The sequence below is a fragment of the Ictidomys tridecemlineatus genome, chromosome 4 (assembly GCF_052094955.1).
Source record: "Ictidomys tridecemlineatus isolate mIctTri1 chromosome 4, mIctTri1.hap1, whole genome shotgun sequence".
In the NCBI taxonomy this organism is placed as follows: Eukaryota; Metazoa; Chordata; class Mammalia; order Rodentia; family Sciuridae; genus Ictidomys; species Ictidomys tridecemlineatus.
In genome coordinates, this window is record NC_135480.1 from 80,707,303 (window position 1) to 80,724,777 (window position 17,475).

Genomic DNA, 17,475 nt, shown 5'->3' on the forward strand with positions numbered 1-17,475 from the left:
TGTCACTGAGTTGCTCAGTGCCTCACTAAATTGCTGAGTCTGGCTTTGAACTCTCAATCTTCCTGCCTCAGCCTTCTGAGCCTCTGGGATTACAGGAGTGTACCACCCCACCTGGCTTTATTCTTTTTTTCTATGCTATTTTACTTTAGTATTTGAAATCACACTGTATAGTATAGACATTTATTATTCCTTCTGGCACAACATTACATAATTTCCCATTCATTTATCATGCTAAATAATTTCATAAAAATCTTTATATATTTGTACTAAATTTATTCTTTTTTTTGATATTTGGATTTTGCTGACTTTTCATTTTATACATATCCATTGTTACTTATACTCCTTATCCCCTAAGTTAAGAAGTTCTATTGTTCTTGGGTTTTCTTTTTTTTTTTTTTTTTTTGGTTTCCTTTAGTATACAGAACATCTATGAGAAAGCAATTCTAATTCAATGGAAGAGATGCTGAAAGATTCAAGATTAGCATCCATTATTAGCATGTAAAACTGAGGGAAAGATCAGTGAATTGTGCTTGTAGAATTCTGCCCCCATTGGAGACAGAAGGGTTAAGCCTAAAGCCATCAATGGGAAAAATGAAGAAAGATGGGCTCTCAGAGCAGGGGTTTCTGGCTGTTCTTTGCTCACTGTGTCAATTTTTTCTCCTAGCCCCTCAGGCTGATTCTGTAGGCTAAGATGGCAGAGATCGTGTTTGCTGTAGTAGAGAAAGGAAGCGACAGGCTGAACCCAGTGGTAGTGCTAAAAAGCTTCCAGAATCACACTTGGCTCAGGCTTCTCCAGGGAAGATAGACAGAGGGAAAGGAGGTACTGGCACCAATCACCAATCAAGGGCTTGGCACAGAGCTCTGGAAAATTCAGAGGAGATGGAGGCCCAGGTGGCAGGATACACCTGGATAGCAACAAACTCCTATGGCCATGAGAGTCTGCAATGCCCACACAAGGGACAACAGTCCAAACTCTATCCTGTATACGCAGATGGAGTCAGATGGGGGATGTCTTGCCCTAACCTGTCTCCCATGTCGGACTGACCTAGCCCTATGAAGCCCATGGTGGGCAGCCTGGGAGATTGGGGGTCAGGGTAGCCCAGTGTGGGGCAGGACACCATACCCCATCTGGTTTCTGGTTCATCTCCATCTCTCAAAACTTTCGGACATGCACACAGCTGAAGGAGGTCTCACTGGATGAGAGCTTTGGAAAGCTCCCTCTAGTGAGACTGGGCAGGGGTGGCAGGATGGGGGTGGGGACTGCCTTGAGAAAGCAGCTGAGAAGAAGCTCTATTGTTCTTGAAAGCTTGGTCCTTGTTCCCAGTATCAATCCAATAACAAGGACACAGTTCTGAGAACAAGGAAAAAGAAGTTTTATTGCTTTGCTAGCAAAGGAGAAACACAGGGCTACTGTTCCAGAGGCTGTGATTCTACCCATCACGGGGAACAGGGAGCTTTTAAAGAGGTGATTCAAAGGCTAAATTTCACAAGTTCTCTGTCCTGAGTTGTAATTCACTTGTTAATTTGGGAGAGAGTCATTTCCGAGAGGACTTCTGGTGCCGTCCCCAAGTCTAATTACTTCATTCCTGTGGTGGTGTGTACTCAGAGACAGATAATTCTGCCTAGAATGGGGAAGAAAGGTAATCCTGTTTTCCCTAAGATTAAAAAGGGGGAGAGATTAAGGAGGAGGAAGGCCAGAGAAATAGAAACATGTACCTTTTTTGGGGGGGATGGCGGGGGGGTTGTGGCTACTGGCTACTGGGGAATGAACTCAGGGCACACAACCACTGAGCCATATCCCCATTCCTATTTTGTATTTTATTTAGAAGTAGGGTCTCACTGAGTTGCTTAGTGCCTCGCTTTTGCTGAGGCTGGCTTTGAACTCTACTGGGCCCTGTGAAACATTTTCTTTAAAAAAGAATAAATAGGTCACAGTGGCAGAGTAGCAAGAGTGATATTCAAAGCATAAAGTAAATTACTTTTATACTTTCTCCTAGTATTCTGATTTCACTCTCCCTCTCTAGCATAAATTCATCTTAAAACTTCCTCCAGTTCGCTAATTCATTACTCTTTTTAATGTAATAAATCAAGTTTAGTCAACAAAGATTTGTTGACTGGGTATGTCTTGTCCCTACTTAAAATGTTTATACTGTGATACAGTCAATAATCTCTTGAGTTAAGAGTCAAACTTTTCCAGACTTAATATAAAAATTTCCACTTAGTTCATGCACATTAGATGAGATCCTACCTGTAGGCCAATTCCAGCCACCACCATGTTTATGGAACTCTCATCCTTGGCTACTTCAAAAACGGTATTGTAGGCCAATAGCTAAAACAGAGGGATTACATTTAAATCTATAGAGAAATATAAAAACTACTAGAATTAGGGTGAAGTACTTACTATTCCTACAAATCTAAACTTCAAGCTTCCAAAAATTGTCACCATCAACCTCTGTCCACATGTTAGTTGCTATACAAAAAGTGCAATGCATAGAAAGTATTTACTTTGGTTCATCCATTAGAAATTATGTTCTGTTCCTATTTGAGTGTACCCAGTGTGACTTTATAAACATGCTCAGGGATTTCCTTTCTCACTTCCACTCTACTCCTGCCAATAAACAAGCTCCCTGTTTGTTTTCAGCCTTGCTGCCTCTGCTGACTGCTTTGGATCAGTGCCTTTCTGAGCTGCCTGTAATGCTAACAAGGGCTCATCTCTGGGCACCTTTTCCTTGCTAGGGTTTCTGAAGGAGGTCTCACTGGATGAGAACTTTGGAAAGTTTTGTTGACTGGGTATGTCTTGTCCCTACTTAAAATGCTACAGTCAATAATCTCTTGAGTCAAGAGTCAAACTTTTCCAGACTTAATATAAAAATTACTCCACTCTGGGGCCTGATTCCTTCCGCAGTTACATACTGTTCAGTGCTCATTGCACATTTTCCCAAGTGGATTCGTGTACAGGGTTTTCCATACCAACATTACTTACAATGTTACTGAAACATCAGTCCTTGTCCCCGATGCCAATCCAATAACCAGGATAGGTTTTAAGAAAAAGGAAAAAGAAATTTATTGCTTGCTAGCAAAGGAGAAACACAGGGAATTCCTGTCTCAGAGACTGTAATTCTGTGCATCAACAAGAACAGGGGCTGCGGGGAGGGGGGGGGGGACTTTTAAAGAAGTGATTCAACATTTCATGTGTTCTCTGATGGAATTGTAATTCACTTGTTAATTTGGGAGACAGTCATTTCTGAGATCTTCAGGTGCCATCCCCAAAGTCTGGATTACTTCATTTCTCTAGTGGCTGTGTATTCCAGGGCAGATAAATCTGCCTAAAATGGGGAAGAAAGGTAATCCTGTTTCCCCTGAGATTAGGGAGAAGGAGAGATTAGGAGCAGCAGTGAAAGAGAAGAGAAAGAAAGGTCCTTTTCAAAAATAAAATAGTAGCACAGCAGCAAGGGCTATCTACATTCAAAGCATAAAGTGGATCACTATTACAATAAGAGTGAGTTAATTAATTGAAACCACCTAAATGCTAATATAGGATATTGGCATCAAATCAATATTGGTATCAGATTTGCCATTTTCATCTAGAGTTTCCAAAGTTTCAATTCTGAGCCAAAGCTGCTTAACTTCCCCTAAGAACAGGTGCCTGCTGTCAACCCCACCCCAGCTTAAACTCCTAAGCAGTTTATGAGATTCCTCTTGGGGCCTATAAAGCTGCTCTATGAGTGCTGACTGGCTGCTTCTCTCTTCAGAAGTACAGCCTTGTTGGTATATCTCATGTTACCAACAATAAATCTCTTGCATGGGATTCCGGTGTGTGGCCAGGTCTTTGGACTTTGCATGGACTCTGGGAGTATCCTTTCATAGGGGATGATTTAAAAAATTACTTGGGCCAGGGATATAGCTTATTTGGTAAAGTGCTTGCCTTACATGCAAAAGGTCCTAAGTTCAATCTCCAGTACCATCCCCACACACACACACACAAAAAAAAAAACCCTATATGATTTTGACTGTTTTATTTTGCTTCTTTAGTAAACATTTTAAAATAGAAACTCTTTTTAAAACCAGAATTACAAGGCACTTTATTAAAATGAGAAAAATACACAGTAATCTTAAACCAACAACTATTTTTATATTTGATGAAGAACACTAGAAACATTCCTTCTGAGGCTCAAAATAAAACAAAAAATTTTTGTGTGTGTGGTTTTTTTTTTTCCAAAGATGTTTGCAGGATGCTCACTTTCACTCTTCATTGTTTATACCTGCTGGCCCAAGGGTCCTTCAGTTCCCTTGTTCCTATCAGCATCAGTGCAGGTACTGGGTGGACTGGTGTCATAGGGACTTACACTGCACTTCCTAATTTGGCAAATAGTTGTGGCAAAAGCATCTGTGATCCTCACAGACTAAAGAAAAAGAAAGAGAATGATTGGGAAAACCATTTTCTTGTCATTAGATGAGACAAGTTTTATTTCCTAAAAAAAAAAAAAAGACAACTTAGTTTTATTTTTAAAGAGCTCGACTTCCTGGTTTATCTTATTAACACATCCTTTGTCTTACAACTGAAATATTTATAAAGATGGAAATTATACAATGAGGAGATTTGGGGGTTTTGTTTTAATAAAAACATTACACATTAAACATATGCAATATTTTATTTTATAGCCCATGTTATTTCATTCAGCCATTTATTATGACCATTTTCTATATAACATATATTTATCTAAATCATGAGTTTATGGATTATATAGTATGTCATGATATGGCTGTACCACAACTTATTTAACATAGTCTCTATTGATGCACATTCATTTTACATTCAAGTCTTCTAAACTTTGCATTTTAATGGATTTTTCCACCTCTTCCAACACATACAATGAAAAGTAAACATTTTAGATTTTCCTCTGGAAGTTTATACTCTGTAAATAATAAACCAGAAGTCTTTGGATGAAAATAGGGCAATCAGATTCAGAATCAACATCATCCATTTTAAGAACTCTATTTCCTTAAATCCAGCCAGATTTATGCCCTTGTCTATACATAGACACTCATATACACCTCACATAGGACAAGGAACTAGAGGTTAACATGGATGAACCTGGAGTATATTAGGCTATGTGAAATAAGCCCAGTCACAGAAAGACAAACATTGCATGATTCCACTTATGCTAGGAATTTAAAGTAGTCAAACACATAGAAGCAGACAGTGCAATGGTGGTTGCCAGTGACTGGGGTAAGGGGTTGCAACAGAAAGGAAGAGTTTTTAATCAACAGTATAAAATTTCAGTTATGCAAGATGAGTAAGTTCTAGAGATCTATTGAACTTTGGGCTTATAAGGAGCAATGTTATATTAGACACTTAAAAATGGGTTACAAGGGAAGACCACAGGTTGTGTTCTTACCACAATAAATTAAAATTGGGGACAAAAGGGGGACAAAAGATGCTGATTAAATCTCTATGTGCATGGGGAGCTGGTGATATAGCTCAGTTGGTAGTTGCATGGCATGCACAAGGCTCAATCCCTCAATCATGCACAAGGGATTCAATCCCTAGCACCGCCAAAAAAAAAAAAAGAAATCTCTATGTGCCTGAACTAGGATTGTTGACTAGTATTTTTCTCCATTCATAATATTTACAACTAGAAGAATCCTCAGTATTACAGCTGCCTTCAGTTTTATCTGTCTGAATTATAGTTGTTGCTTGGAACACACATGTGTGGGCTAAAACGCTTCCTTCTAATTTATAATTGCACATTTTATGACTATGACTAAAGTGGGGAAAATGGAAACTACTGGGAAAGTGGAAACTATTGGGTGGAGAACTCAAGTCTGTCCCCCTCCTGCAACTGAAACTTGCTGTCCTTTAACTTGAAAGATTTTCTTGACAATCTGACAAATCTTGCTTATCAGAAGGCAAAGAGAAATTATTAAGTTGCAAAGGTAGGTGCCTAAAATAACTTTCTGCTCTGACAGTGACACTTGATCCAAGTTCAAAGTGGCAAGGTAATCAAGGAAATGTTACTTCAAAAGGCATGTGAATAGGTTCCTGGAGGGTGAACACACTCACAGCTTCTCCTCTAGACTTGGGGTTTTTTCTGAAGCTGTAATTCAAATGGGTAGGGTAAGCAGGAGAGCAGCATGTCCCTCAAGGGCAGAGGTCTTTCTCTGTTCAGAAAAAAGTTGTAGCTTTTGCAAGTTTATAAGCCCAAACAAAAGCTGGCCCTAATGTAGCTCTGTAAATATCAATACTGAACAATTCCCAGTGTCGCACTACTTGGAAACACTATAGAAATAGCTCTACAAGCCTGGTAATGGCAAAGAAGTCATGCTATAATCTATAAAACTAAGGAAAATCCAAAGTATTTTATCTTTTAAAGAAACACAGAAAATTCTGGGGTCATCATTTCAAAATCTACTAACAGTCTCCATTAATAGTTCTCAAACTATAAATTGGAACATAGGGTCCAGGAGAGCTTAAAGGAAGCCGTAGAGATGAGACAGTTTTTCAATGTTAGAAATGAGGAATGGTGGGCTCTGCAAAGGTGTGGAATCATGGAATCTGTCTTTCATTGAAGAATTTTTGCTATTTCCATACTGCCTTAGATGATCCAGGAAATTAGATCTGACCAGCAAACTCACCTGAGAAAGAGGCTTTCTTTATATGCAGTGCCTACAGGTGCTGCAGGACAGAACTACTTCCTGCAGTACAGTTAGACAGCCTGTCTGTCTGCCTGTCTGCCCTTCTCTATCATACATACACCAAGACCAAAAGTTTACTGAATTGCACTAAACAATAAAGATTAAATACAGTCCAGAGGTCTTTTTGGAAGGGTGGAAAATCATTTATATGTCCCTGATTTTGTTCACTTTAATCTACAACAAGTGCCCCAGGCTCCTTTTAGAGAAAGGATCACAGCAATGAGTGTGATCATGCCCCTCAAACCCACTGTTCTGCTACTTGGCAGGAATTTACTGATCAAGGCAATGATGTAACAGGACAACATGTCTTCTCTCCTGAAGTGTGCCCAGGGTCTCTATGAGGAATGGGGTCAGACAGAGGGGTCGTGAGGGGAGTCAAGATCTTGCCTTGATCTGCAGAGAATTGGGTTGCCTCTCTAAGTTAGGGTCTTGAGTGAGGCTATAGCCTTGCAAAAGGGCAGGTACCACAGTAATTTCAGACCAGATAAGTTTGAGTTCCCGAAACTGTAGAGGATTTGTGGTAATTCATTTGATAAAGTATTCAAGCAGACTTGGGGAAGAGAGAGAGGATGGTGCTAGAGAACTGAAATTTGATATGGACAGGGTTTTGTGATATTTGTAACTTTTACTCCACACTTTGGTGATATACTACTTATCATGGTCATTATTTTATAATTGAGTCTTTTGCATTAACTTCTTGAGTGTAAAAATTGAATTGCTTCACTACTGTTTCATGAAATATAAAATTAATAATGATATTCATTTAGTCATCTATTAATTTATTTAATAAATACTCATTAGTATGTTAGGCACTACATTGTGTAATATTAACATGTTATCTCAACATCAAAATAGTTTTCTTTTGGGTAAGTGTTGCATTCCATCACTTTAATATATGACTGCAAAGAATCTGTGTTTTAGGAAAGTATAGTTTAATAAGAATAATATTGAGGTAAACCATTGAAATATTTTAAATATCATGCAAATATTTCTGACTTTAATCAAAATTTCACTGTTTATTTTCCTGAACATTCCAAAATCTTGCATTACTTGTTCAGTCAAGTAAATGTCCCAGAAGAATTTGAGTACATGAATTGTAAAACTCTAAAATAAATTTAATAAGTTTCCAAATTGACTATCTATAACATTTTCTGATAGGACTAATACATTATTTCACTTGAATAAAAAGAAGAGGTGATAAATTTGTGATGAATTTCTTTTTTTAATCAAGGTTTTTTATTTTTTTAATATTTATTTTTTAGGTGTTATTGGACACAATGCCTTTGTTTTATTTATTTATATGTGATACTGAGGATTGAACCGAGGACCTCACGCACATGTTAAAAGCACTTTCCTATTAAGCTACACTCTCAGCCCTTCTACCAAGGGTTTTTTAGCAGGGTAATGGGCAGGCAATAAATTAAGGGTGGGTGTTAATCTCACACAACTCCTAACAATTTTTAACCAAATGCCCTTTCCTTATCATTTGGCCAATTACAGTTAAAAAAAAAAAAAGTTTTGCCTAACAAAGGAAACAATCCCTGCCTATTTGCCTTTCAACCACACCTGCTCACTAGCCCTTTACCATTTTCCAGGAAGTAAATAATACTGGGAAAACTTTTGAACTACCTTTTTTTTTTCTTCTGGAGAAAAAAAAAATTAAAAGTATATGTATTTGTTAGCCTTTTGTCACCAGGACAAAACACCTGAGAAAAACAACTTGGAGGGGGAAAAACTTATTTGTGGCTTGAGGTTTCTGAGGTTTTAGTTCATGGTCGGCTGGCTCCAAGGCCTTGAGTCTGAGGTGACCCACAACATTATGGCAGGAGGGCGTGTAGCAGCTTTGCTCAGCTTATGACAGTCAGGAAGCAGAGACCGAGAAGCATTCAGAGTCAAGAAATACCCTTTCACGGCACACCCTGGTGACCTACTTGTTCAAACCAGGCCCCACCTTTTAAGATTTCCACCCCTTCCCACTAAATGTCAGGAAATTATCAGTCCATCAGTGGGTTCATCCACTGAAGAAGTCAAAGTCCTCATAATCCAGTCACCTCCCTGAAGTCCTAGGGACCAAAGCTCCAACATATGAATCTTTGGGAGACATTCCAGGTCTGAACTATAGTAGTATATTTAGCAGGCCCATGTTCAGTCATAGAAATTTCAGATCCAAACCAAGATAACCCCTTTGAGAATAGCTCAAGTCTCACAGAACTTAAAGTGACAGTTTGGTTATAGCTGGAGAATGAGGTAATCAGAATATATTTGAGGGTTTCCATGGGAAATATCAAATCTCTGGTGAGTAACATTAAGATTAAAATGAACTAGGGAATTCTGTCTTATATAAAATTTTGGATCTGAATAGGTCACCCCTGGGACATTATTAACTAATTATGCATTCACCTTGACAAACTGAGCCTTGAGTTACAGAACTTTTTTCTATGCCATTTTGGCAACCCTCAGGATCCCAAATCTCTTCCTTATACCTACCTGGTCTTGCTGTTGCTGGTCTTGCAACTGAAAGAAAGCCAGTTCTTCCTGTGTAGTGTTCTGTAGAAATTGAGAAGCTTTTAAAAACACAAATCAATAATTTATTGTTGCTAAATTAGAAAGAATTAAGGAATCTTTAAGTTCCTAAGGTGATTCAGAGTTCATTTAGTCCAATCTCTTAATTTTGAGAATAGTAATCATTTCTTATATATGGAAGTAGACACCAAGAAAAGTCTTAAGTAGGGGAAGTTTATGGTTTTGAACCATAATGAAGTAAGTGGACACAATGAAAATTGATGTTCATGAAACCTAGGCCATTCTCCAGGTAAAACAATGGTTTTATTGGAAAATTTGGCAGATGTAAGGGAAAATTAAAAACAAGAGAGGAAAGCAAGTAAGAAAGCAATCAGGTCAATATTGACCAAGTGCCTATTTACCATGTGCTGGGTACAATTTTGTGCTGTACCTCTGATGATTTATTTAACTGAAGTAGAAGAAAAATATGCATAAATGTACTGATTTTTGAACTGCATAAAAAAGAAAAGCTAATACATTCTTTCCTTTTTTCTGGTTGAAACAAGTTATTTGTGACTTTATAGTTTTCCTTTTTTTTTTTTCCTTTTCAAGATGGGATCTCACTATAGTACCCAAGCTGGTCTTGAACTTGCTATCCTTCTGCTTCAGTCTCCATGGTAGATAGGATTACAGGCATGTGCCACCATGCCTGACATAGTTTTTCTTTTACATAAAATAACAGGGTTGGGGTTAGGTGTGTAGCTCAGTGGTAGAGCTTGATACCCTGAGTTTGATCCCTAGCATCACACAGAAAGAAAGTCAGTTTCTAGTTTTAGATTTTAAAATATTGAATTTCTTTTCCTAATTTCTATTTTCCAAATTTAAAAACCCAGAAACATTTAAAAGGTTTTAGTGCATAGGAGAAAATTATAATAGATTGATACCTTCCATCTAACTTTTAACTGCTACTGAGGGTTGGCAGGCAGAACCACCTCAAATTGTTACCTAGCTGGGGCCTTTGCAGAAACTGAGGCAATTAGAAGACCACACCCTACAAACCCCAAATCTTTCGATCAAGTCAGAAAGATTTTGGCCATGTAGCTCAGAATAACAGGAATGAGTATATTGAAGGGATAGGAAAAGGAAAAGGGGACCCTCTCAGAGGAGAGAGTGGGTCCTCCCAAAGAGGAGAGAGACAATGGGTCTTTCCTACACTCCCATTTTATTGGGGATCTCAGACAAGTTTGCAGAAAGTCCTGCCAGGGCTCACTTCTTGACTTTTGACTGACAGCAAGATAACATCAGACTTTTAAGTACCCACTGCCATGGCAACTCTAGGTTGGCCTGTGTTGATCATCTAATTGGATTCTTAACCATACATTCTTACAGATTTAATGGTAAAGAGGAATCATCCTTATCTCCTGGATTTTCAGGATCTGGTCACAAAAGTGTTTCCCTTCAGGGTTACTACCAACATTATTTTGGGCCTAGATTTCTCCTGTAGTTAACAGTTTGCTGAGGAATGTGACATATCCTGTCCACTTAGGCAGGGCAGCAGGTAAATTGCTTCTTGGAAAAGAAAGCATGTGGGGGTCAGCAGAGCGGACTCATTTTATAGAATTATTCTCTTAACCTCATGTTTCCACCATCCTCATCTGTCTGTCCTCTAACAAAACCACTTTCCATAGAAGCTTTAACTTTCAGATTTTGGGGGCAGGGGGTAGTACCGGGGTAGTACCTGGGATTGAACTCAGGAGCAGTCAACCACTGAGCCACATCTCCAGTCCTACTTTGTATTTCATTCTGACACAGGGTCTCACTGAGTTGCTTAGTGCCCAGCTTTTGCTGAGGCTGGTTTTGATCTCCTCCTTCCTCAGCCTCCTAAACCTTTGGGATTATAGGCATTTGCCACCACGCCTGGCCATATTTTTTTTATGAATTTATTTTATTTGTTTATTTTTATGTGGTGCTGAGGATCAAACCCAGGGCTTTGCACATGTGAGGCGAGTGCTCTACCACTGAGCCATAACCCCAGCCCCACCCCTCTGCCCCCACCCGATTTTTAATAACAAAAAGTGAACATGTATCAAAACATCACATGGTAAATATGTACAATTCTTATGTAATAGTTAGAAATTAAAAATATAAATTTAAATGAAAAATCCATGTTTATTTTTGATACTAATAACATCAAAAGTAGTTGGCAGGCTGGATGGGGTGGCACACTCCTATAATCCCAGCAACTGGGGAGGCTGAGACAAGAGGATCCCAAATCCAAGCCAGCCTCAGTAATTTAGTAAGATCCTATCTCAATGTAAAAAATAAAAAGGACCATGGAGGTAGCTCAGTGGTAAACCACCTCTGGGTTAAATCCCTAATACCAAAACAAAAAGCAAAAACAAACCACTGGGCGAGATGGCACCATTCCCAGCTGTTCTAATATCCTGTAATTTATATCAGACTCTACACAGCTGTGATCTACTAAAAGCTTTCTCAAAGCTGCCTCCTTTCTTTGGGTCAGCACCTCCTCCTCAGGCCTATTTAGAATTCCATGGAATAAAAGATGAGTAATATAAATGAAGGCCCTAACCCAGAAACTTAAAGTTAAGTCCTAGGCAAAAAAAAAAAAAAAAAAAAAAATCCTTGCAGTTCTATACATTGTCGCCTTACTGATAAACCTGGATAAATCTGGAGAGGACAGTGCTATTACATAGCCTTTACTCAGGTAAAGTTTAGCCTAAACTTGGGTGCAATAATATTTATATTATATAGTCCTGAGTATTTTGCATAACTTTCATTAGTGCAGAAATTAAGTTGTTTCGTAGTGCTGAGTAATATTAATAGCGATGTCCATTCACTTGTCCAAATGAATAGGCCGGGAGAAGTTCCTTTAAAGACAAGAGCCTCAGGGGCCTTATCTTATCTTTGGTTTATGAGTCCTGTGCCTCCGTACACCCCTCCCCCCCCAAAAAAAAAAGAAAAGTAAAGAAAAGAAATGCTATCAGCCAGCAGTCAGAAATATTCTGTGGGGAAGTAAGAAGTAAGGAAAGAACAAGTTTTCATTGCTCAAATAACATTTTGTTCTTCTCTATCCTCTTGTTGGGGCTATAGGCAAAGGGTATGTTCTTAGGACCACTTGCATTGAAAACTTAATTTCACAAAACGCCCAATCTCAGTTCGCCCTGTCTCAGGGGCTGACTCCACAGCTGGCCCGTTTCTGCAGGCCACGAGGTCACCACCACCACCTCTGCTCGCATGTTCCAGCGGTCTCTAGGCTTGCCTCTCTGATTCCCTCCCTCCCTCCCTCTCTCCGGAGGGCGTCGCTGGCGGGTAGCAGAGCCCTGCTGGAGGAAGCGGATTCTGATCCTCAGCCCAGCGGAGGCCCAGTTCCCGGAACGCCTCCAGTTCGTGCCTCAGCCTGCTCTCCTGCTGCAGCGGCTTCAGGAGGATCTCAAGACCCCTGCGCGCACCCAGGGATGAACTAAGCCCTAACTCCAGAAGATTCGGTTTCAGGCCGCGGAGAGTGAGGGTCGGGTGACAGCTGAAAGAAGGGTCGAGGCGCAAGACCCGGACCGTGGGTTCGCACAGAGAAGCTGCGACCCCTGAAAAACAGATCCGGATGAGACTCCTGTGGGACTCTGTCTAGGAGCCCGGGAGCACTGGAAGGGGTGGAGTGTGGGCGGAGGCGAAGCAGGAAACCCCAGGCCAGGCCGGCCAGAGCTGGGGGCACTGTGGAGGGGAGGGACAGAGCGACGCCCAGCTGGGTTGCCCGGCCCGTTTACCTGCTCTGGCGACCCGTCGCGCGCCCGGCCCTCGGGAGGAGGCGAGCCTGGCCCGGAGGCCTTTGGATTCCGGGACCGCCCCCTCCTGCTCCCTGGCTGGCGGCGACCGGCAGAGACGGCTGGAGCCGCAGCGGCAGGATGAGAGTCGATGCCACCCCTTTGCGCCTGCGGACGCGCGGCAAGCGGTGCCGGCTCAGCCTGTGCGCTACATGGGGATGCCATGGGGCCCCGCGGTCGGCGGGTGGCGCGGGCGGCGTAGAGGCCTGGGGCTACCACCGAGCGCTTTGGCGGTGGCGGCCGCCGGGCTGATGTGCACCGCTCTGGTAGCCTACGCCTGCTGGGGACAGCTGCCGCCGCTACCTTGGGCGTCCCCGGCTCAGTCGCGGCCAGTGGGCGTGCTCCTTTGGTGGGAGCCCTTCGGGGGTGGCGGCCCCGCTTCAAGGCCGACACCTGACTGCCGGCTGCGCTTCAATATCAGCGGCTGCCGCCTTCTTACCGACCGTTCGACCTATGGAGAGGCTCATGCCGTACTTTTCCACCACCGTGACCTCGTGAGAGGACCCCCCGACTGGCCCCCGCCCTGGGGCATCCAGGTGCGCACAGCAGAGGAGCTGGAGCTGCGAGTATTAGATGACCTGGAAGAAGAAGCAGCGGCTGCCGCCGAAGCCCTGGCGATCTCCAGCCCCAGGCCCCCGGGCCAGCGCTGGGTGTGGATGAACTTCGAGTCGCCCTCCCACTCTCCGGGGCTTCGGAGCCTGGAAAGTAACCTCTTCAACTGGACGCTCTCTTACCGGGCTGACTCAGACATCTTCGTGCCTTATGGCTACCTGTATCCCAGGAGCCACCCTAGGGACCAGCCGATAGGTCAGGTACCGCCGCTGGCCCAAAAACGGGGGCTGGTGGCCTGGGTGGTGAGCAACTGGGACGAGCGACAGGCCAGGGTCCGCTACTACCATCAGCTGAGCCAGCATGTGCGGGTGGATGTGTTTGGCCAGCGAGGGCCAGGGCGGCCCGTGCCTGACAGCGGGCTTCTGCACACTGTAGCCCGTTACAAGTTTTACCTGGCTTTTGAGAACTCGCAGCACCTGGATTATATCACCGAGAAACTCTGGCGCAACGCGTTGCTGGCTGGGGCCGTGCCAGTGGTGCTAGGCCCAGATCGTGCCAACTATGAGCGCTTCGTGCCACGAGGCGCCTTCATCCACGTGGACGACTTCCCTAGTGCCTCCTCACTAGCCACCTACCTGCTCTTTCTGGACCGAAACCTGGCAGTTTACCGCCGCTACTTCCACTGGCGCCGGAGGTATGCAGTACACATCACCTCCTTCTGGGACGAGCCTTGGTGCCGGGCCTGCCAAGCTGTGCAGACTGCTGGGGACCAGCCCAAGAGCATACGCAACCTGGCCAGCTGGTTTGAGCAGTGAGGCTGTCTGCCCCTGAATGTGACCTTTTTGATCCTTTTCTGCACATTTTCCTGATTGCCAAATCATGGGACTAAGTTCTCCGAACACCTATTTTTGCTCTATAAGGAAAAGGTGATTTACCAATTAATATTATTTAGCACAAGGATGGAGTGGGAAAGATCCCTGGTTCTTACATTTTTTGCACAACTAGTTCTCTGCTGTTCATGGGTTATCAGTGTTTCTCGTGAAGAAAAGGTTCTTTCCATGCTCCTTACAGATGTGAAGAAATAGCTTAGCTACAAGATGCCTTTAGGAGATTTCTTTGAATTTCCTCATCTGCCTTAGTTAGGCCTTATCTGTGGCCTGTGCAGCCTCAAAATCTCATACATAAGGTGCCCCACTCACATTTGCCTGGACAAAAGTGAAGCAAAGCACTGTTTTTAGTATTGGTGTGAGATAGTGGAAGGACTATGCCCACAAATGGGTCTTTTTTTGGTTGCATTAGTCAAAACCTTGCTTCTGGCTGGTATGGTGACAATTGCCTATAATCCAAAGCCTCTTAGGAGGCTGAGGCAGTAGGATGGCAAGTTCCGGACCAGCTCCAGCAATTTAGGGGTGCCTTCTGAAAATAAAATAATAAAAAGAATTGGGGTGTAGCTTAGTGGTAGAGTGCCCCTGGATTCAATCCCTAGATTTAAAAAACAAACAAACAAACAAAAAAAACCTTCTGGGAAAAGGAGGGTAGTTCAGATAGCCATTGACTTTGGCTTCCTTAATAAGCACTGTTTATTCCCCTGCCCTATAAATGCAAACAGATTCTGGATTGTGCTTGGAGGACAGTTAGGAAGAATATATGGTTACACCTTACTTACTCAAGAAATGTATTCCAGAAAAGCTGCATCTATATCAAATCTCAAATTCAGTGTCCTAAGAGAGTTCATTTAATAGAACCTTATGGAGAATCCCTTTACAATGTGAACAGTCATCTTCTAATTTATTTCTTCTATCTTTAGTTTTCCTACAAATTGGATTTTTAAAAATTACAATTTCAGATGTGAAAATAAAGCACAAGCAACCTTCTTTTCTCTCTCTTCCTGGCAAAACAGCCTGCATTTACAGACAGAAGACAGAGAAGCCACAATGTCACTTTCCACAAAATTATGAACATTTCATGTCTTTATTGGACCCCCAAATTTAAACTGCAATCCAGTGCTTCAGAGGTGCTGGCATTACCTGTACAGAACAGTGAAAGAGATTGTACTGTATTGTGGAATCATGAAAAAGGAAAAAAAAATGGTGCGTGTTAGAGGTAATTTTTGTTTCTACCTGGCAGTTTTTAGTAAAATGTTTTAATCCAAGGGAATAGGAACTAAACTAGTGCCTTTTACTAATGGTCTCTGCCTTTTGTTAAAGGCTGAATCTGCAGTGCTGCTAGTGCCAGGCAGGTTTCCTTCTTAGTCTGCAGAGTACTACAGCAATTTCTTACATTTCTAGAGTCCTTGAGAATATGCTGTGGTCAAATTTTGAAAATAATATGCATTGACTTTACAGGAAGTTGAATGAACATCATATTCAACAGATATCACGATGTGCCTACTCTGTCCCCAACATTGGGCTTGGGCCCCTAGGGAAGATACAAAAACATATAAGGCAAGGGCTCTTACAATCTACTAGTGCCAAAAGTGAATAATGACTTTGATGAAAAAGTTGGCAAAACCTATTTGACTAAAGTGAAATTCTTAGAGATATAGACCATAAATCAATGAGTAGAATGCCATTTGATTTAAAGCCCACCACAATGGCGCTTTTCTCTTTGAGTTATTATAATAAGGATACCCAATGATTAATTGCTGTGGGTAAGTTCCAAAATAAATTAGTTTTATACAGAGTTCTGCTGTAAATAGTAATTTTGTATTTGATTTGTACAATTAGCTTAGTCAAAAAGCAAGTTTTACCTCTATGTGCATTTGTTGCATACATACTTGAAAAGCTCTTAAAACTTAAAACTAGGTGCTTCAATTCTTTCTCTTCTTTGAAAGGAAAATTAAAATGTCAAGATCATTGTACTGTCATGTGTAACTAATTTAAAAAAAAGAAAAAGAAAGGAAAATTAAAAGCTGTGGACAACATTCCTCATTAAAGTATTATAGTTTGGGCAGAATTTCAATTACAAAGTGAGAGTCACCCAGTAAAGATAAAAGTTTTACTCTTGAAGTAAGTAATAAGATATTGGCAACTGATTTTTTTGAAGGTAGTTTGGTTTAGATTTGAATTCTATGTGACATTGGGCAAATTAGTAATAATATTGAGTGTCAGCTTCCTCATCTGTAAAATAAGGGGAAAAGTATTTCACAGCTCATTATGAGCATTTCAGAAAATAAGTGAAGATGCCAACACTTAGTGATTTTAGGATGCCCTCATATACATTTTATGTCTGAAACTGTATCTCAAGGTGTATTGCAGAATAAATATGAAATAAAAAGGAAGATGCTTCATATTGTGTATTTCAAGTCAGCCCCTACAGCTAAGCCATATTTCAGGTATCATCACTACCATTTAGATTAAGCCCGAATTTACAAATTAGCACTAAGCACCTATGCTTTCTTTGAAAAGAAATTTGTGTTTTGGTTAAGTTATATAATTAAATTAGTAATAATTATTTTATTGACACCTTTTTGGTATTAAGTTGATTTTTTTTAAAAGAGAGAGAAAGAGAAGAGAGAGAATTTTTTAATATTTATTTTTTAGTTATTGGCGGACACAACATCTTTGTATGTGGCACTGAGGATCGAAGACAGGCCGCACACATGCCAGGTGAGCGTGCTACAGCTTGAGCCACTAACCAGATATTTACTGAATATTTAGCATGAGGAAGAATACATATGAATGCATTATATATATATATTTTTTTTTCCAAAAATTAGTTCTCTGATTGTCATGCCCTCCTTTAAAAGGCATATACTTTTCTTTTAAATTTATTATGAATTTAATTTTTTAATTTTCTTATCACTGGGTATCTCTACATGATTGAACCTAGAAAGATATTTACATCATAAAACAATCTGATTTGCTTGCAATATTCACAGATCTTT

At 41.1% G+C, this 17,475-nt stretch overlaps 1 protein-coding gene across 1 annotated transcript; it reads left to right on the plus strand.

Moving 5' to 3' along the window:
- The first annotated feature begins 691 nt into the window (after nucleotides 1–691).
- On the plus strand, nucleotides 692–16,869 carry Fut4 (fucosyltransferase 4). Its single transcript, XM_078044952.1, has 3 exons — nucleotides 692–748; nucleotides 12,375–12,602; nucleotides 12,845–16,869. Exons 1-3 carry the CDS (start codon nucleotides 692–694, stop codon nucleotides 14,402–14,404), a joined length of 1,845 nt encoding a protein of 614 aa, XP_077901078.1. The 3' UTR covers nucleotides 14,405–16,869.
- Nucleotides 16,870–17,475: the final 606 nt, after the last annotated feature.